At 40.7% G+C, this 21,852-nt stretch overlaps 2 protein-coding genes across 3 annotated transcripts in view; one reads left to right on the forward strand and one right to left on the reverse strand.

Annotated features, from left to right (window-relative positions):
• The window catches only part of EIF1 (eukaryotic translation initiation factor 1), a 478,792-nt gene that overhangs the window by 10,979 nt on the left and 445,961 nt on the right, over nt 1–21,852 (forward strand). The gene's annotated exons all lie outside the window — the stretch shown is intronic.
• Nucleotides 1,664–9,380, reverse strand: LOC105872051 (uncharacterized). 2 transcript variants are annotated; one of them, XM_075993951.1, is made up of 2 exons: nt 8,892–9,380; nt 1,664–2,122 (listed from the first exon to the last, which is right to left on the reverse strand). In XM_075993951.1, the coding sequence occupies exons 1-2, from the start codon at nt 9,378–9,380 to the stop codon at nt 1,664–1,666; spliced, it is 948 nt and encodes a 315-aa protein (XP_075850066.1). The 2 variants fall into 2 exon arrangements, with proteins under 2 accessions (XP_075850066.1, XP_075850067.1); XM_075993952.1 differs by lacking the exon at nt 1,664–2,122 and having other exon boundaries at nt 8,793–8,924; nt 8,988–9,380.

The following is a 21,852-nucleotide window of genomic DNA, read 5'->3' on the forward strand; positions in this document are numbered from 1 at the left end:
TTAGCTATCATGAATTTCAAATTGGTTTGGGGGACAAGTTGGAATCCCCAGGAAGCAGACACTTCAGGAGGTTTATCAAGGCATGCCCTAGGGTTTAACACTTGTGGAAGGGACGAGAAGGAAGCAGGATTGGACACTGGGAAAAATGAAACTGGAGGCAGTCTCAGTGGAGGTCTCAGCTGAACCTATAGGGAGTTCTGAAGATGGGATGATTCATTAAGGGCAGCCCTGGTGGGAGAAAGAAATGTGCATCTTTGTAGTTCTATCCTGAAAAGAGGGCATTACCTTGGGGAAAAAAACAGTCTTGAGCAATACCTCTGCACTTTCACCAGTTCTTCCTTCATTTGCATCACCTGCCTGGCCTGAAGGTAGCCCCTCTACATGGCAGTACGAGCTCTCTACTGCAGCTCTGCCAGTCGGGGTAAAGGGAGATCCACTGCATGTGGGGAGAAGATTTATTGCACACAACTGAGCAGAAAATACATAGATTTTGCTAAGACATCTACTAGCTACTTTTATTGGTGAAAAATATGAAATATGGTATTTTATTTTATTTTTATTTCAGAATATTACAGGGGTACCAATCTTTTGCTTACATAAATTGCTTTTGTACCATTGAGTCAAAGTTATAAGGGTTCCCATCACTTAGATAATGTGCATTGCACCTGTTAGGTGTGAATTTACCATCTTCTCTCCCCTCCCACCTGCTTGATTTCCAATGAATGGTATTTCCATATGTGCACATAAGTATTGATCATTTAGTTCCAATTTAGTATTGAGTACCTGTGGTGTTTGTTTTTCCATTCTTGTGATACCTCACTTAGAAGAATGGTCTCCAGTTCCATTCATGTTAATATAAGAGGTATTAGTTCACCCTTTTTATGGCTGAATAGTACTCCATGGTATACATATACTACATTTTATTAAACCACTCATGTATTGATGGACACTTGGTTACTGTGAAAGATAATCAATTGTGTTCAACAAAATTTTCTTGTAATTATATTCACAAAAACTCCATGACTTTGGTTTTACTCTTTTTTTTTCTAATGACTACAAAATGGTTAGCTAATTTGCCTAAGACTAAAAAGACTGTTCTAGAGAAAACTTGGCAGTGATCAATCTCAGTTGACTTCTGTTGGAAGATTGACTAATGTGTGCTGTCTGCCCGACAAGTATAGGCAAAATACAATTACCCAGGACTCAAATACAAAACCTTTTAAAAAGAGAGCAAAAGTCACCTTCAGTTTTCAGTGCCAATAGAACAGAGGTTTATTTTGGTACATGGAAATAACAAGGTACAAAAAAACTTTGCAAAGGACTATAAGGGAGAGACTTCATTGGACTTCACTGCCATAGGGGTTAAAATCTGTGATCCTACAGGTGATGGAGGCAATCTTCAAATTGCTTAAGCATGATGAATGGACGTCCTGAAGACAAAGGGAGAAATGTTTGGGGGAAATTTGTTAGTTTATTATGATATTTTCAATGAATTCATTTGAAAGGAGTTTGGGCAGAAGTTATAATGTGGACACTGAATTACTAGGAATAAGATTTGCTTATAGGACTCAGACCAATTCTCTAGTGTTGCACATTTTTAAAGAGAAGGTCTTCATCTGTGTGAAAGGCGGCAATAACGAAGTGGTGTGTTCAAAGCAGGGATTCAGCAGCAAGAGGAGGCGCAGCACAGGGGGCGGGGGAAGGTGGAGATGACACAGGTTGGGCGATAGCAAGAGGTGTGGCAGGAGACTTGGCCACAGACTGGACGCAGGCAGCAGCAGGGGCGGCAGCAAGGCTGGCGGCAGGTGAGCTGGCAGCAGGTGGGCTGGCAGCAGGTGGGCTGGCAGCACTGGGGCTGGCAGCAGTTGGACACACAGCAGCTGGGGCGGCAGCAGCTGGAGATGCAGCAGCTGGGGCGGCAGCAGGTGGGCTGGCAGCACTGGGGCCTGCAGCAGCTGGACACACAGCAGCTGGGGCGGCAGCAGCTGGAGATGCAGCAGCTGGGGCGGCAGCAGGTGGGCTGGCAGCACACAGACTGGCAACACGTGGGCCTGCAGCAGTTGGGGCGGCAGCAGGTGGTCCTGCAGCAGGTGGTCTGGCAGCAGCTGGGTTGGCAGCAGGTCTCCTGGCCACAGCCCTGGTCAGAGCAGACAGAGCCACAACAGGAATTGACCATGGTGTTGGAGGGTGGAGGTTCTGGGTGGGTTTCCAGAAGAATGAGTTTCCTGAGTTTGATCTCAGCTTGCTCTCTTTTGCCTTTTATACCCTGTGGAGGGCTCCTATGACATGTGAAGAGTCCTCTTGTTTAGACAGTACTAATAGGAAATCAGTTAGTTTTAGTAAATTAGATAATTGTGTTTATCTGATAAATTTTTCTATATATAGAAAAGGCATCACTTCCTTTTCCTGATCTATTATGAGCTGTCCAGTTTGGTTAAGCCACATGAATCAGCTCCCATTCATCTTCCTTGGTTTAGTGTATCTTCTAAAGTAGACCTATTACATGACATTGTTTCATTGGACTTCAGAGGTGTTAATTCTTCATTTACATATCTAATCTCAGGATACTATATAGAGAATAGATTTTATGATGACTAAATCTCCTCTGCTGTCAAAGAGGTTAAAAGTAAGTCATATGGAATGCTGGTAGAGAAATAGAGTGACAGACCTATCTTCTGGTGGTAGAGGGAGCAGACTTTTGTGTAATGAGGAATACTGTGATTCCTTTGGATTTTCCGGATGGCCAGTGAGATGCGAAAGATCCCAACAAAGTTCCTATCTGTTTTGTTTTTATCGAATCCATTCAATTTGAATCAGTCATAATGCAATGATTCATTACTTTTAAATAGTAAAGACACATTGGCATGATGCGTCCTTTTAGAATAAAATTATTGAATTATTATTGGCATGTTCTTCAGAGATAGAGTATCATAAGGGAGCATTTTGACCTGTATTTTTGTTAAGTACACCTACCCAATGAATATGCATAACTGAAGTGTTATTAAAAGTATATTTTCTCATTTTCATAGCTATTGTCTCTCAACAATGTATGTTGGAGATATTTTGCTTAATATCCCAAGGAGAAATAAAGGGTTAAACTTTACTCTCTGTCCAACAGACACTTAAACAAGACAGACAAGACAGGGATATAGGAAAGAGTTTGGCAACTATTTAGAGTATGGTGTGATTAGTGAACAAAATAACAATTATGTATTTAAATCTGTACACTTGCCATGAAAGATGAGGTAATAGTAACAGTTACAACTTATTGAATACCAACTGTTCGTCATGAATTTTTCTAAGTTCTCTATAACTGTTACCTTGCTTATACTTTACAAGGACTCTGTGAGGTAGACAACAATTTTTCTGAAATCTTTACACATGAGGTACTTGGGGCTTACATAGACTGAAGTCACACAGTCAAAAGGGGAGGTGGTTCTCTCCCAGAATGTTCTGGAAGGTGTGAAAAATGATCATCCCATGCCATTTATCATGTCATTCCATTTGCCTAGAATATTGTTTTCTCCTTTGTCAGCTCAGCAAACTCTTGCTCATATGTAAATGTCAGTCCAGATACCAACTCATTTCTAATATCCTTCTTGACATCCACTACATTCAAAATGAATCTTTCCCTCTCCTTTGCTCCAAGAAATGCCTCCGACCCAGGGTATCATACTTTGCCATAATTGTTTTATATCTCTTTTTTCCACTCCTTTTGTAAACCCCATGAAGTCAGAGACTATGATTTATTCATGTTTATGTATATGGTGTCCAGCAAATGCCCTGAGCATAGGTCAGTTGAATGAGTGAATGTGGGATTTACTGAAAACAGAGGGCATTTACTCACCCTTTAACATACTGTCGATATCCCTAGATGGATAGCGAAGAAAAGAAAGAGCATTCTGACAATGGGGACGTGGTTGAATGAGGATACGTTTTTGATGGGATAAATGACTGGTCTAGATGGCATGTGTAGGAGAGTAAGGAAAGATAATACTCAATGGGTAGAATGAGGGGAATTTAAGGATATTCTTGAATTATATAAAGATCCTGATATATCATCATACATTGGAAAGAAAGGTATGAGCAAACATCTTGCAAATATTATTTGGCTGGTGGGGGGCAATGACAGGAAGCAGGAAAAATGTTTAGGTGGTGGCTGTAGTCTGGGGTGAAAGGTGGATGCTTGTCTAGGGTGGTGACAGTGAGTATAGAAAGGAAGGTATTGAAGTAATAAACATTTCAGAGAAGTTCATGGGAGCCAGTTACAACATGCACAATAGACGTAATAAGGGACCTCATCATTAAAGATGATTCTTACTTTAGTGCTTTTTAATTTTATACAAGTACACACACATTTTACAATTAAATTTCTCCTGAGAGTTAAAAGACAATTATTTGTCATTTAAAAGATACATTAAAAAGAAACCATCATGAACAAAGTAAAAACACAAATGACTAAATAAAGAAAATACTCAATTTATATCACAAAGTATGAATGGTATATAAAGGACTTCTAAAAGTAGATTAGAAAAGAAACTAATATCCTAATAGGAAAATAAAATGAAAATATTTCCTCAACATGCAAAGATACCCAATACCATGCATAATAAAAGAAATGAGATTACCTGGGATAATACTTCTGACCTGTTACATTGTCAAAAATTCAAAATTTGACAACATTCTCTGATAGTGAGATGATGTAGAAACAGACATGCTCACACTCGTGAGGTTGTGGCAATAACTATTAATAGCAGCATTATTCTTTGACCCAGTTATCCCAACTCTATAAATTACCCCAAAGATACTTAGGTAAAAATATAAAAAGATGTTGCACAGGATTATTCATAGTGGGCCTATTTGTAAAAACAAAGCAAAATATCAACAGAAAAACCCAGACACACCCCAAGTGTCCTTTAACAGGATGCTGGTGAATAAACTATGGTGCATCCCATAATGGAGTATCTCAGCTGTAGAGGAGAAGAGGGAGCATCTCTGTACGCTATCGTGAAGTAACCTCCAGAATTCATTGTTAAGAGATGATAAAGCAGGAGGAGAAAAATGTGTATTGTGTTCAATATTTCTAAAAAACCCACGATACAAATATAGAAAGTATATTTGCTCACATTTTGAAAATGATGGAAGAAGATGTGAAAACAGGAAAGAGGGACTTCTGCTTCCAGCCAAGATGGAGAAACAGGAACTTGGTTCACCCTCCTGCCTGAAATAACTAAAAAAATCCAGACAATAAATGAAATAATGGTTTTTAGACATTTGCTGCCAGGCAGGACAGGGTACTTGTGTCTTAGAGAGAGGAAGCAAATGAGGCGATGATTAGGGTTGCTTTGGTTTGTTTCTTGAGGAGTGTTTATAGGGTGCAGTGTAGGGAGGGAGAACCAAGTGGAGTCTGGTCATCATCCTGACTGAGGGGGTGGAGCTGGATGGGGGAGTGAGAGAGCCTGAACTCACTGGGTGGAGAACTAGACAGGAGAGTTGCACAGACAGTCCCAGGAACTGCAGAAGGTCTGCCTTGAGTCCTCACTAGGTACTAATTAGTGCCTTAGTGTGAAGAAATTACCCAAGACAGGGGAAGATCCCTCTACCCCATAAAAGGCAGAAGAAACAACCTTGAATCTGACATAGGATTCCAAATAGTTCATATTCCCTTGAGCCAGAGTGAAAAACCTTGAAATTCACGGGTCATTGGTAGAATATTCAGGAGAGCATTGTCTTAGAAATAGGACAAATTTTGCCCTAGAGTAAACATCGTTCTGGTCCCACCTCACAAGTTAGAGTACACATTGCATGATTCCATTTATAAAAAATTCTAAAAATTGCAAACAAATTTATAGTAACAGCATATTGGTAGTTGCCTGGGAGTGGGGAGTGGGAAGGAATTGCAAAGGGGGTGAAGGACGTTCATTATCTTGTGATAGCGTTGGTTTCATGAGTACATACATATAGCAAAGCATCAAATTGTGCACTTTAATTATATGCAGTTTATTATATGCCAATTGTACCTTAATGAAGCAGAAAAAAAAGAATTTGAACCATAATTTGTTTTAGAAAAGTTTATCCATGGAGGTGGACGGAATGCAGTAGAGAAGACAGAGACAGGTGCTAGATTTCTCTGAATATACCTTATTCTGTAGTTTTGACTTTGGGCCCATGTGAGTATTTTACATAACTATAAAACAAAATTAAACCTTAAAAATCTCTCAAAATCATTAAAATCACCACCATAACAATGGAACCTAACTGTATTTCCAGGCATAACTTCAGATAATGTCATTATTCCAAGACCAAAAAGTTTCGTCCAAAACCTCGTAAACAGTCTAAGTTTGCTTTCAGTAGCCATGCTGTTGTTGTTAGTGCTGGCAAAGTTATTCCAAGATTGTTGTACAAACATTGCGTAATAAAGAAAATGAGTAATTACATTGAAGAACTGTTATTTTTGGCATGGGAGCAAGGAGATTTATAAGTAAGGTATATGAGGTTAAGTAAAAACCCTGGAGTTCTCACTAGAAAATCTGATGTAGTTTATCTTTTAAATAAATACTTTTTAGCTGTAAACACTGAAAAAGCAGAGAGACAATAAATGACTTAGTAGTAATGAACATTCTTACATTTCATTTTATAGTCTCAAATACCATTTTTCACTAAGAGGAACTGGAGTTCCTTGGAGAAATGGCAGATTATATAAGTCTGGGGAAGGAAATGTACAAAGGTGTCTGGAATATCTAGTTATATTGAAAAGCAAGGAAACTTTTAGAGACTATTAGATTCACATCAAGAAGACTCAAAGGCTAACTTGAAGATGCTTATTTGAGTGTCAACAGAGATATAATTGGAATGGACTGATAAGTATATTGAAATCCATGAGTTCATATTGACAGGAACTTTTAAAAGGAAAAAAAAAACATTTTGTTCACCTTTGGATGATGCAAACTGGTAAACAAAGGGAAAGGACCAAGCATGTGTTTTTGCTTTTCCTGTAATACTATTCCCAGGGTAACCAAACATTGATGAGGGGAAGTTTCTCTATGGAATTATTCCAGCTAATACATAGCAAAGGAATAATAGAATTGCAGTATCACAATTTTCCATCACTAATGAATTAGTGGTTCTAAGCAATGATGATCAACATCTGCTGACATTACACAAAGAGAGACAACTCGATAGTATGTGCCTCCCAGCGGAAAAGCTCACCCCTGCCTATGAAGTCATCTTTGAGTCCTGCAGCTTCCTTGGGGTATAGCCTCCCATGAGCAGGTTCAGCCATTCTCTGGGTGAAGTGTGTCGTAACTGAACTCTAGTTGTTGGTGTATGGCAAACAAAAGTATCGGGAAAAGATACTGAAGGCAGTCTGCATTGTCTTTTAAGACTGGGGCCCCTATGTGGTCCCCAAACTTTTGGCACCAGGGATCAATTTAGGGAAGACAAGTTTTCCACGGACCAGGGGTAGGGGGATGGTTTCAGGATGATTCGAGCACATTACATTTATTGTGCACTTTATTCCTATTATTATTACATTGTAATATATGATGAAATAATTACACAACTCACCATAGGTTGGGGACCCCTGCTCTACATCATCTTCAAGAAAAGGGGGGGAAAGGTATTAGACCTCAAGAGTGAGGACTAGACCACCTCTGCAAGCCCCACTCACAAAAACTTGGGGATCCAAGATCTTCAATTGCTTCCATTCAGACATTCCCATCCCATATATCGGGGTCCCATTCTTTTGCAATTAGGGCCTTGACCTTGGCCTGGCAGAATGGCTGAGGCTGAGAACATCCATCTCTGGAGTTCTGCTACTCTATTCCTAAGGCCTGGCCTTGGTCCTCGACTTTCTATGCCCTTTGGCTGCAGGAGATGAGAGTTTACAGGTTAGGTTGTCTTGAAACCTCTAGCTTTCACATCTTTTAATTTTGACTTATCATCTTTTATCGTCTTTTAATTTTGACTTATCATCTTTAACCTTTCATTACATTTTCCCAAATCATCAATTTCCCCCAGCTATAGACATCTAATTCCATTATCCTTATAATTACTATACATTGCTCTTGCAGATATACAATAACAAAAGATGTTGTTCAATAGAACATTGTTGACAGTTTTTCCAAAAAGTTTTTTTCCTTGAATTCTTTCAATTTTGTCAAATAACTAAAGAGACTCCTAATAAAAGCTGGACTGTGATAAATGTGGATAGACTTTTACTATAAAATTGAAAAAACCATGTTGTCTATCCTACAAGTATAGGTAAAATGTAATTATCCAGACTAAATATAAAATATTTTTTAAAAGTACATCACACTGAATTTCCTACATGGGAAAGTGGTGGTTTATTTTAGCATAGAATTATAACATAAGAAAATTGGGGAATAAGAATTATAAAAGAACTTTCATTAGACAATTAAGAGAGAGATAGACTATAAAAATCCAAAATGCAGAAATACTGAAATCAACCTGTGGTCCCTTGAGCTTAATAACCTGGTGCCTAAACATTAAGAAGGAGAATTTGGGAAGAATTGGCCAGGTCATCACAACAGTTGGTATGTGACGAACAAATCTGTAGTTGGATGGGAGGACAAGATCCACATGGAGAAACTGCACTGAGGCAGGATGTGCTGACAGAGTTACTGCGCCTGTCGTGGGCTCAGTAACATCACAAGCCCCAACTCAGTGGAGCAACATCAGCCCACTCCATGTGTCCTAATGGTTGGCACAAAAGAAGGGTCTATGTCTGTGGGGACGGAGGTGAAGGAAGAGGTGGGCCTAGGGCAGTGGGCTCAGCAGCAAGAGGAGGCGCAGCACAGGGGGCGGGGGCAGGTGGAGATGACGCAGGTTGGGCGATAACAAGAGGTGTGGCAGGAGACTTGGCCACAGACTGGACGCAGGCAGCAGCAGGGGCGGCAGCAAGGCTGGCGGCAGGTGAGCTGGCAGCAGGTGGGCTGGCAGCACTGGGGCTGGCAGCAGTTGGACACACAGCAGCTGGGGCGGCAGCAGCTGGAGATGCAGCAGCTGGGGCGGCAGCAGGTGGGCTGGCAGCACTGGGGCTGGCAGCAGTTGGACACACAGCAGCTGGGGCGGCAGCAGCTGGAGATGCAGCAGCTGGGGCGGCAGCAGGTGGGCTGGCAGCAGCTGGAGATGCAGCAGCTGGGGCGGCAGCAGGTGGGCTGGCAGCAGCTGGAGATGCAGCAGCTGGGGCGGCAGCAGGTGGGCTGGCAGCAGCTGGGGTGGCAGCAGCTAGAGATGCAGCAGCTGGGACGGCAGCAGGTGGTCCTGCAGCAGGTGGTCTGGCAGCAGCTGGGTTGGCAGCAGGTCTCCTGGCCACAGCCCTGGTCAGAGCAGATGGAGCCACAACAGGAGCTGACCATGGTGTCAATGGAAAGAGTGGAGCTCCACAAAAGGGTTTGATTTGGCTTCTAAGAGAGTGAGTTCTTGAGATTGAAAGCCTCCTTTCTCCTGTCCCCTTTTATACTCTTTTGGTGTTCCCATGAGCAACATTTTCATCTTGTTTTTTCCTACTGGGAAGTTAATTAGTAGCACTATGTTATAATTATGTTTCTCAGGTTAAATATGCCAATATCTAAGAAAAGCATCATTTCCTTTTTCTACAGTTTTATGATTCATAGAGTCTTGTGAAGCCATGTAAACTACTTTCTTGTTTATACCTCTGTCCAAGGTGTCTTCTAAATAGATAATCTCATATGATATTTGATTACTGAGCTTTTACACATGTCACTCTTCTTTTTTTGTGTGTGTCTCCGTGATGATACTTTGAGGATGGCTCTCACAATCTAAGTCTCTTTTTGTGTCAAAGTGAGTAAATGCATACCATTGTCAGGTAGAGTGCTGATAAGGAAACGGGGAAGGATTCCTCACTGGAATTGCTTGTCTACGACAGAGGAAGACAGCAATATTACATGTGTTTCCTGGTTGATTAGATGTTGCTCCATAGATTAATATTGCTATAAAGAGACAGAAATGATTTCAGTTTTGCAGGGCTTTGCCCTGAAGGAATATGTGAATGTGTTAGTTCATATACCAAAAGCTGCCTCGCCTCAGGAGGGCTTCTCACATGTCAGTGGCAGCTGCTTTCCAAGGTGACGCTGCAGGCTCAAACCTGTGGCTTTCCCCTGTTTTGTACGACAAATAGGTTTTCATGGAGCCATGGGATGAGAGCTGATCAAAGAGTGCCTGCCCGACAGACAGACAGACATCTGGGGCTAAAAGCAATTAGCCCAAGGGACAGTTCCTGCTTCACTCCTGACTATGTATCTCAATCCACAATAACTAGATAAAGAAATATAGAGCCACTATATCTCTGTTTAGCCTTTCTGCTAAATGATAGCTTTATCTTAGAAGTTTGTCTTAGAAAGATTTTGTAACCATTTGCTCATGTAGATATAATTAATTAAGGGATCTCTAGAAGCCTTTTGGGAGAGTTTTAGCCTAAAACGAACTACCTGCTATTATGTAAATCTGTTACCCCTGGCAACCAATCACTGTACCCATAAATAGTGATGTGAAACTTTGCTTGGGGCCTCACAGCTCACAGGAATGCTGTGGGGGTCTCCTGAGCCCCCACCTTTCATAAAATCTATACTTTATAAAACTGTACTTTCATCTCTGTGACTTTTTTTATTTCTCTATTCTATTATTTTTTATTATTTCCTTATCCTTTGAGATGACACCTGCCTAAGGGACCTGATTTTTTGTTGGGAGTGCAGCTAACTGCCTGCAATTGGAGAGACTTGCATTTGCCAAAGACCATCCAATTGCATTATCATGATTCTATCTGAAGACTTAGCTTTGAATCATTCCTTTTCAATAGTAAAAACTCACAGCTATATTTAATTGTGATGTATTAAAATCATACATATGTTAAAAAACAGAAAATGAATTCCCCCCCCAAGAATTTTTCCCAAATTTATGTGAAAAGTCAGTGGTTTAATCTTTTTTATGACAGACTAATGTGTGCAATAAATTCTGTATTTCATTTAAAGCATCCTTTTCTTGTATTCTTTCAATAATATGAGTTCAAGATATTCTGCTTAGATAAAGAGGATATAAACAGATAAGCCTTGCTCTTAAGCACCTATAGCCACTTAAACATGGTATAGTAAAAGAAAAGATTTTTGGCAAAATTTCAAGATTAGGGTTCAAAACAAGCATTATATATTTAAGTTCCATGTAATTTCAGTAAAAACTGAGATATTAATAATATAGACAGCTACTGTTTGTGTTTGCCATGTTCCAGATCTTCTGTTGAATGTTGTGTAATTTTTGTCTTAGTTTATCTTCTCAAAGGACCCATGAGGTACTCATTATTCTCTATGTGTTCCCATAGAAGTGAGTTAAGGTTGTTATATCCAGTAATAGTGTACAAAGAGTGGACAATATTTATTCCACATCTTTGTGCTGTTACATTTCATTGCCTTGGAACGTTCTTTCTTCCATGTCAACTGGGGGAATGGGGATTGCAGGGGGTGGCGGGTACAGCTAATTGAAATGGGGGTGGGGTGTAAACACACAGCTAATGGAAATGGGGCACACTGTATGAGGGAAGGACACGCTTGTAGCCCTGGTGTGGGTGAGGCAAATGTGTTTCATGTAAGCAAAATATTTGTACCCCCATAATATCCTGAAGTAAAAAGAATAAAAAGAAAAGAAAATTCTTATTCTTCCTTTAAGTTCCAGCCCAGATGCCCCTCCTCACTGATGCTTTCCATGGCATATGATTTTATCAAAACCTCATTTTTCTCCTCCTTTGCACTTGACATTATGCTGGTGAGCACTCTAATTTAGTGCATTCAGCTATCACCTGAATGTGTTTATCTATCTGTCTCCAGGTGAATCCCTGAGGTGCATACTAGATCCATATGTTGCTATCATCATGCTTGGGACCAAACACTGCATCAATGTTTTCTTTTTATTTCTAGAAATGATTTTTTAAAATTTAATTTTGTTTTGTAATTATGTCAGTTATTTACGACTCCAAAATAAATTTTACAACATGAGGCATATTCAAGGAAGTTTTGCTTTTATTTCTGTTCCTTCCATGTATTCCTTCCCTTTTCCATAAATAATCTTTTTTAAAATTTAAGGTTTTATTTCACACTGTTATTTTAAATATAAGTCTATCTGTATTTACATATTCACATATTCTTTGTTTCTTAGGTGAATGTTTGCATAGTATAAACACTTTGTTCCAACTTGCTTTCTTTCACGTGTAGTGATATAATGTTCACTTCACAGAAGTATGTGCAGGTGTTTCTCATCCCATTTTCAGCCACAAGGTCTTCCATCTGTGGGTATAATATAGCTCAGTGTCACAGATACCTGTATCTAAAGAGGTGCACCAAAGCTCAACCTCATTTATATAAATAAAAGCACAAACAAAAGTACTGTGTACAAACCTGAGCATATAAACATATAGAAAAGTATTTAAAAGGAAACACATCAGTGATTTTTGTCAACGAACCCCACTAGAACGTAGTCTCCATTAGTGCAGAGAATTTTGTACGTGTTGGTTCCCGCTGTCACCCCAGTACCTATAACAGGATCTACCACATAATGAATGCTCAGTAAATACTTTTTGAATGAATGAATAAAGAGATTGGCGTCTGGGAGGATCAATGCAATCCAACATGCTTTTCAGTAAGTCCGTATTTTCACACGGAAAGAATTGACAGAGCTCAGTAGTATTTTCTGATGCGGTCTTGCAGCCCGCGGTTTGCCGCTGTTCCCACCAAACCACATTATCTTCCCTGGGACCTGCCTCACTCATTTAGGTTGCTGTCTGTCCCCTGAGTGTATTTGGATTTGAAATATTTCTATTGAAAAGTAAGTCAGGGCTGAGGTCCTGTTGGAATTAGGGGCAGAATCAGTGCACTCTTGCTGTGGACACCTTTATTGTTGACTACGAGTCTGAACACCAAAAATGCAAGCTGTCTGATACGGTGCATGAAGCATGGATTGTGCTCTTTTTGCTTTTGTATTCACGGAGCCCTCCAAGCATTTCGTTTTCACCCTTTAGTTCCTTTCCTAGGACAGATTCATAGGGTCAGGTGAGTTGCCCAGCTGGACACACAGCAGCTGAAGCCACAGCAGCAGGTGGTCCTGCAGCAGGTGGTCCTGCAGCAGGTGGTCTGGCAGCAGCTGGGTTGGCAGCAGATCTCCTGGCCACAGCCCTGGTCAGAGCAGACGGAGCCACAAAAGGAGCTGACCATGGTGTCGGAGGATGGAGGTTCCAGGTGGGTTTCCAGCCAAGGTAGGTTTGGAGGGTTTGGAAGTCTCTTTACCCCAGGTTGCCTTTTATCCCCTACTAAGGGGCTGCTGTCATTAGATGCAGCACTCTTTCCTTGTTATTGTTTTTCCTGATAAACAGGCAGTTATCAAATTAGGTAAGTTTGTTTTCCTCATTAAATTTTCAACATGGATGGAAAACATTTCCTTTCCTGATGTGTTAGGTTTCCTCTGATCAGTTCTTCCTGAATCACATCTTGTATCTTTCTTGCTTTAGCTTCCTCAAAGAGAGCCACACATGACATTCTGCCTCTAGGTGCCATGTGCTTCAGTCTCATACTGCTGGTACCTCATGCCAGCCTGTGAGTGATGATGCTTCTGATAGTCCCATAATTCTTTTGGGTGACTCAGGAGGACAGAACTGTGTTGTATTCTGATGGCTCTTTCATTACGGCTTAAGTGGGCAGTGAGGATTTGAATATGAAACAGGTGACCACTGACATGAGACTTAGGTTGTTTTCTTTTTTATCTCAAGTCACTTTTTAAAAATTAAATACCAAATCAAGTTGGGATTTTCCTGAAGGTGAGAGCGGGAATTGGAAAGCTTCATTCAGTTGTGTTTTGAATATAAGTTCCCAGCAACTGAAGACAATCATTACAAAGCAACAGACGCAAGATCATTGCATTTCTAGGCTAGGAAATTGGAGTTTTATTCAGAAGCAGCAACAATAAGATACAGAAATATCACCGTAAAAGGAAATAGAGAGGGTCACATCCTTGCCCCACAAACCCTGCAGGAATTTCCATGTTTGGGACAGGAGGATCTGGCACCCAGAAATCAAAAGTTAGGGTGTAAAATTTGGGCAATTCTATTACTTTTTAAAAATATAAATGACACTTAATTTCATACTTTGGGTCAACATGGGGAAAAGTCAACAGGAGAGAGTTTGACCTAAGGCCAGCATATCAACACATAATTGGTAGGAATAGCCTCTCCTGAGTCATCTATAAGGTGCATAAGACTGCTTCTCTGATGAGTAAGAGGAAGGGGTGAGGGTGGGTCCAGGTAAGAGGCTCAGCAGCAAGAGGAGGCGCAGCACAGGGGGCGGGGGCAAGTGGAGACGACACAGGTTGGGCGATAGCAAGAGGTGTGGCAGGAGACTTGGCCACAGACTGGACGCAGGCAGCAGCAGGGGCGGCAGCAAGGCTGGCGGCAGGTGAGCTGGCAGCAGGTGGGCTGGCAGCAGGTGGGCTGGCAGCACTGGGGCTGGCAGCAGCTGGGGCGGCAACAGCTAGAAATGCAGCAGCTGGGGCGGCAGCAGGTGGGTTGGCAGCACTGGGGTTGGCAACAGCTGGACACACAGCAGCTGGGGCGGCAGCACTGGGGCCTGCAGCAGCTGGAGATGCAGCAGCTGGGGCGGCAGCAGGTGGGCTGGCAGCACACAGACTGGCAGCACTGGGGCCTGCAGCAGCTGGAGATGCAGCAGCTGGGGCGGCAGCAGGTGGGCTGGCAGCACACAGACTGGCAGCACTGGGGCCTGCAGCAGCTGGACATGCAGCAGCTGGGGCGGCAGCAGGTGGTCTGGCAGCAGCTGGGTTGGCAGCAGGTTTCCTGACCACAACCCTGGTCAGAGCAGACAGAGCCACAACAGGAGTTGACCATGGTGTCAGAGGGTGGAGGTTCTGGGTGGGTTTCCAGGAGAGTGAGTTTCCTGAGTTTGGGACTCTCCTCGCCCCAGGTCCCCTTTTATACCCAGCTGAGGAGCTTTCATGATTATGAAAAGACTATTTCCTTGTTTTTGTTTATATGACATAATTGCAATTAGTTGGTTATATCATTGTCTTTCTAGTAAAAAGTCCCAATATATAATTATTTCCCTTTTGTCAAGTTCCCCAATATTCTCACATGAATCACTTTATGTGTTTCTTCCCTTGGTTTCGTGGACATATGACATCAGTCCCTGGGTATTATGTGATATGGGAGAGCCACTGTCTCTTGTCTGTTTCTCATCTTGAAATGATTTCAGGAGGCTTACCAGGGGGCTAGGATCCTTAGTGGAGAAATGTATGTCTCAATCAGATGGAATGCTGATAAAAAAAAAAAGGAAAGTAAACACCCATTTTTGAGTGTGAGAAATGAGGAAGTTTATGATTCATTGTGTATATTCTGGGTGGTCATTGAGCTAACAAAATTCCCGGGACGTTCCAAGCTGTGTTAACTCTCATCATCTTAGTACACCTTGAAACAATTAGTAGCAGCTCAATGTGTTTGAGGAGCAAAGAGTCATCTGGGATTGATCTGTGTCTATCTTTAGAAATGTCCTCCAGGCTAAGATAATTTTTGGATGATAATTTTTGATCTGACTTTTGAAATATCAAACTTTGTCGTAATTATGCTTTATTGACATTTTATTGAAATCTTTTTTATATACTCTGAACTAAAAATCTAGCAGTTTTTGTAGTATCACTTATGCCTAAGTTGTGTTTTAGAAGCACTGAGGGAAATATAAAAGACATACTCCTCATCTTATATGTATGTACACAGAAATTGCATCCATAAAGAGTTTTTTTTTTTTTTTTATCAAAGCTTCTTGTGATTATCATTTTAAATAAAGGGCCTTCTTTAGTGCCATAGACTTTTAGGGGGAAAAAGTTATTCAAGGAAAGAAAAAATGATCTTTGTGATATTCTCTCTGCCTGGGAGACAGTGTGTCTTTTAGCATTCTTTTAATCATCTTTTACTGGTGAGTTCAAATGCCATTTTTTCCCATATCTTTCTTGGCTTCACACAAAGCAAATTCCTTCTTCCATTGATCTTCTGTTGTGCCTTATGTATGCATGGGCTCTACCATCTCATGTTCCATCAGAAATACATTTGCCTATTAGCTCCTTCTAGGATGCAAGCTCCACTAGGGCAGGGACTATGCTTTATTCATCTTTGTATAATTACGCCTGAAACAGAATGAGTTTTTGATAAAGGAGATTGTCTGTTTAATGGACGAAGATTTCAGTAAGGCTTTCAAGAGGCACACACTGACCTTTGAGAAAACAAACCATTGGAATGGGTGGAGAGAAAGAGGATGCAAATGAAGGAGCACACAGTTGAGACTGGTGATAACCCTGGCTTGTGAGGAGGAAGGGTCTTGCTGGAAGGTGTGTTTTGAGAAGCAGTGAGAGAGAAGTTGAGATTGATAAAATGCGGGAGAGATTGCCAGTAGCCTTGAATCCTGGAAGAAATGGTGGAGAGCTATGAAAAGCCTTCGGAGAGGAATGGAAGGCAATTTCTATGCTATCTATAATTTATTTTAATTTTTGATCAGCCTTTAGAAATTCCAAAATACTCTTGGATTTCTGGGGAGAGATGGTGTTTAAAAGATTGAAACGAGGCAGGGTAAGAGATGAACTCCCAGAATCATGTGATGGCAATGAGCATAATAAAGATAAGTTGTTATCTTTATTATGAAATAACAAATTTATTTATTGTGAAATAATGAAATTCTTTCTTTCAAAAAAAAAAAAAAGAATCAGCAGAGAGTTGTAACAAGTTGAAAACAGAGGTATACGAAGGGTCCTTGGTAGAAGTTATAGACGATATTCCGATTTAACTGTTTACATATTCTTCTAGTTTCAATGTGTATAATTTATGCCCCCTGTCTCCTTAAAGCCAGTAATTTAAAATTTTAAAGGATAAATAAATCAGAAAAGGTAAGTTAAGTCTAATAAAGAAGACCCTAAAAAGAAGAAGCCATTTAGAAATAAGGAAGAAATGTTTTCATTAAGAAACTAGAATGAGATATTTGGCATAATGATGCACTACTTATATTCATTCTCCCAGGAACTTAAGCAAAATAAAACACAATGGGTCATGGCATTTCTGTTCTTTCTTACCTTCTCCAAGCCTTGAGTGTTGTATGCTGAGCACTTAGCTGGATGCTGGAATAACAACATAACAACTGGCATGTTTACAATGGTTCTAGTGCTTTACACATAAGCTCATTTACTAGTCCCAACAACCCACTGTGGACATTTCCATTACAATCTCCACTTTACAGATGAGGAAACTGAGGCACAGGGCGGTTTACAGCTGGTAAGTAGGGGAACCATGATTTGATCTCAGCTAGCCAGCACTAAATCCAGGTTTTAACCACACTGCTTCTCTGCAAAATCAGATGGGAAAGAAATTTTCTTTACCCTCATGTCGCTTGTGATGCTGTCAAATTTATTATTTTTTTTTGCTTTTATGGCTTCCGAGGTCTGTGTCATATTTTGAAAGGCCTTTCCAGTCACATATTTACATAAATATCATCCCATAATTTCAAAGTTTCATGTTTTTTATTTTTAAATATTTGATCCATTAGGAATTTATACAGATAAAGATATGGAGTTTAAATGTTTTTTAATCAGATATGACCATAGCTCAACACCATTTATTAAACTATACATCTTTCCCCTGCTCATTTAAAGCATCACCTTTTCATATATCAAATTCCTTTATTTTCAATTCACTAATGATTTTTAATGCACTAGTACCACCATCATCAATGTGTGGTATTAGCATACTCTTAATGGTTATCAAGTCTAAGTCTGCCTCACGAGATTATGGCAACATGTTAGTGGAGTCAAACACCTCTGCAGCAAAATGGTGTATGTACCCTGGGTTCCTTACCAGGAAATGTAAGTTACATCTGACCAGACTCTGCAACCGGCATTGGGAAGAATGTACTAGCTGAGTCTTTAATGGCACATCAGTCTTGCTAGGTTTGTTGAGCTTCCTGTAAAGTTCTAACATATTAGGTACGCACAGGTGAAGCAGTCAGAGGAATCACTTTGTTTAATCACTGAGTCCACTGTTAACCTCCAGGAACTGTCTTCCTGGTATACTAGTCAGACAGGACTGTTAAAAGGGAGTTGATGGGAATTACAACTCCTGCTTCAGCTATTTCCTTCATCAGAACAGTCATCTTTTGTTGTCCTTCTGGAATTCTGTAATGCTTAGTATTTACTACCAAGAAGAGGTTGTAGAATTCCAAAGGTATATTTAGCATGGCCAAATGCAACTGTGTGAAGGGTAGACTTAGTCAATGTTTCATTCACTTAAAATCCATCCCCACTATGCACTTAGGTAGCTGCTGTGATGGCAGAATAATCACTCCAGTGACACTTTCCCGTTTATAACTTTATCTCAGCCTTAGTTTTCTCTACCACAAGGTGTCCAGGATCACTTTTGGACCTTTCAGAGCACCACAACTCTCTGTGAAGGCAGTCACTGTACCTGACTGCCTGTGTGTACTAATCCTAAGAAGTTTCCCAGGCCACCCTCTGGCCACTTCATCCAAATCACTGTCACTGCGTAGGTCTTTAGACCTGGGATACCTAATCCTTGTTATGAGCCCCGAGCCCTGAGGTTTTCCTGGTTGATTTCCCTAAACTCTATCTACACCCTTGTAAATAGTCCTTTTATTAAATATTACATAGATGCAGTGTGCCATCTCATTCCTGCTGTGGCCCAGTTCTTGTAAAAACAGGAAATTATAAACCTCGTCTACTTTAATACTAAAAAAACCCCACATAAAATCTATACTCTTTGATTTACTCTAGTTAATAAAGCATAATCTTAAAATGAGAGCCTGTATCCTGTAATTAGCAGTTGTCAAAGAAGAAAATATGAGAGGATAGAAGATTTGTTAATTCCAAGGTATGAAATGACAAGTCTGCACTCTGTAGAACAATTGAGAGAAAGTGGAAAAGGATGACGCTGAAAGTTTTTGCGAGATATTTCTATGTACACTAAGAATATAGCACCCAACCTATGCTGGGGTGAAGCCCACTTTATGTTAACTTCTATTCATGTTGTCCCTTGGCAACTTAAAACTTCTCTTTTTTAATTTTAGAAATAATAGTCAACTCTTAGTTATACTTGTTATTTGGAAATATAACAGTGCTGATAAATAGAACTGATGTATAGAAATTTTGGATTTAAAATATTTCAATGTATTTTGGATTATAGGCCAAACTTATAAGCTCTCACATTTGTATAAATATGATATATTGTACCTATTGTGACACATTTTCATAGCTAAATAGGATCATAATTCTTTGAGTTTTGGTAATGAGAAAACTGAGCCTCAAAGAAATGTCCTGTTCATGTTCTCATAAAACCAAGCAAAGTGATGAAAGAGCCCAAAATGGGAGAGTAAAACTATCAAGAAGATGGAGAAATCTCAATAATATGACAGGCTAAAATTATGAAGACATTTCAGTTTAGAAAAACTAAGATTTTGAGCATCTATTAATTAAAAGATTTAAAATGTTTGTGGGAAATTTACCATGGATGTCATAAATTTGCAGACATATTAACTTAGAAGGTACAGTTTGTATTCAGAAAGAGAATTTTGTGTGTAGAGAGGAGGGAAGGAAGGTAGGTAGGCAGGCAGGCAAGTGGGTTAGAAGGCAGGGAGGGAGGAAGGAAGGGAAGGGCACTTAGGTAGAACACTTAAAATTGACACAAATAATGATGAAACATCTTGAAAGTAGAAATATAATGAGGTGAAATTTAGATGATTTCATGATACTCAACTCACTGAAGTTTTTAAGGGACATTTGAGGCATTTACCAAAACTTAATTTTGAGTTATAGAGGACAATGAAACCATCATACAAATTTTCTGGCTGTTCTGGCAAAGAGAGCACTAGGCTAAGATATTTTTCTAGCCCAGGGTAGTGTTTCAATAATGATAACAATAAAAATTATATTTACTGAGAGCCTATACTATATTATGTGCTGTGCCCTGAGATAAGTATATGACATGGATTATGTCTTAAAACCTTAGAAGAACATAATGTATTATCCCTATTCACAGAAAAAACCCTGAGGCCTGAAGAAGTTAAATAACTTGCCTCATGCTGCACAACAAATGCTTAGTAAAGTCTTGATTCCAATAGAGATAACGTGACTCAAGAGCCCGGGCTGCGGTGTGCCCACCTGCATTTGAAGAAAGAAAGGCCTGGGTGTGAAGTGACAGGTAAAGACACAAAAACACACACACATACGCACAATCAAATCATTAACAAATCAGACAATTTCTGTGTCAGGGGAAATGGCCGTTTATTAATAACATGGAAACAACATTATATAGGATCATAATAATTAGCGTTCATATAGAATGAACAGATTGCTTGTTTAAAAACGGATGCATTGGGTTCTGGGAAAACATATTTTAATGAATGCGTTTTCATCTGCCATTTCCTAGAAGAACTGAATGCCAACTCTGAATGCCCCACAAGAAGAGAAGCTGGTGGGTTAGAGTTCAAGTCTTCAGTCACTGGTTGCCTGCAATGTTTTGTATGTCTAGTGAAGACATCCATAATGTGATGAAGATTATAGGCAGAGATTCAGCAGCAAGAGGAGGTGCAGCACAGGGGGTGGGGGCAGGTGGAGACAGTGCAGTTTGGGCAATATGGCAAGATGTGGCAGGAGACTCAGCCACAGACTGGACACAGGCAGCAGCAGGGGTTGCAGCAGGTGGGCTGGCAGTAGGTTGGCTGGCAGCAGCTGGACACATAGGCGGTGGGGCAGCAGCAGCTGGAGATGGAGCAGCTGGGATGGCAGCAGGTGGGCTGGCAGCACACAGACTGGCAGCACTGGGGCCTGCAGCAGCTGGACACACAGCAGCAGGGGTGGCAGCAGGTGGTCCTGCAGCAGGTGGTCTGGTAGCAGCTGGGGTGGCAGCAGGTAGGCTAGCAGCACACAGACTGGCAGCACTGGGGCCTGCAGCAGCTGGACACACAGAAGCTGGGGTGGCAGCAGGTGGTCCTGCAGCAGCTGGGTTGGCAGCAGGTTTCCTGGCCACAGCCCTGGTTAGAGCAGACAGAGCCACAACAGGAGTTGACCATGGTGTCAGAGGATGGAGGTTCTGGGTGGGTTTCCAGGAGAATCAGGTTCTGGAGTTTGGAAGTCTCCTTGGGCCACTGCCTCTGATATATACTGCTGTGTTTTACAGTTGCCAACACATTTTCCTTGTTTTTGTCTACTTAACAGCTAAGTAATTATCAGATTACACAATAATGTTTGTCCATTTAATGGCTTAAACTTGTTGGAAAGAGAGTTTTCTTGTCCAGGTGTAGTAAGTTCTCTTCCATCTGCCTGTCGTCCTGATTCAAACCTTGATGGCATCTTCTAGACCACATTTCCTTCATCTTCCTCCACAGAGGGCTCTCAAGTGACCCTCTGCATTTGGAATTACATCTGTCACTCTTCCCTCCTGCACCCCTTAACAGGATGGCTTTCCCTGGATGTTTCAAACTTTGGGTCATGTTCTATATCTGAAACCCTGGCAGGCAACTTACCTGTATAGTTGGGGTAACTATAAGATCCCCAGTTTCTTATGTTGCTACTTTGCTATCTTGCATGTTTGTATCATGATTCTCCATCTGGTCACTTACATTCTGCAAGACATAACTTCATTTGTATTCCTTATCTTCTTCTTTTTTGTGAATGTCTAAAACTGTCCATTAGAATAAGGCAGCTGTGTGTCTTTATTTTATTTTATTTTTTAATTTTGAGATAGTTATTGGTTTTCAAATAGTTGTAACAAGCCCA

The sequence above is a fragment of the Microcebus murinus genome, chromosome 18, assembly GCF_040939455.1.
Source record: "Microcebus murinus isolate Inina chromosome 18, M.murinus_Inina_mat1.0, whole genome shotgun sequence".
NCBI classification, from domain to species: domain Eukaryota; kingdom Metazoa; phylum Chordata; class Mammalia; order Primates; family Cheirogaleidae; genus Microcebus; species Microcebus murinus.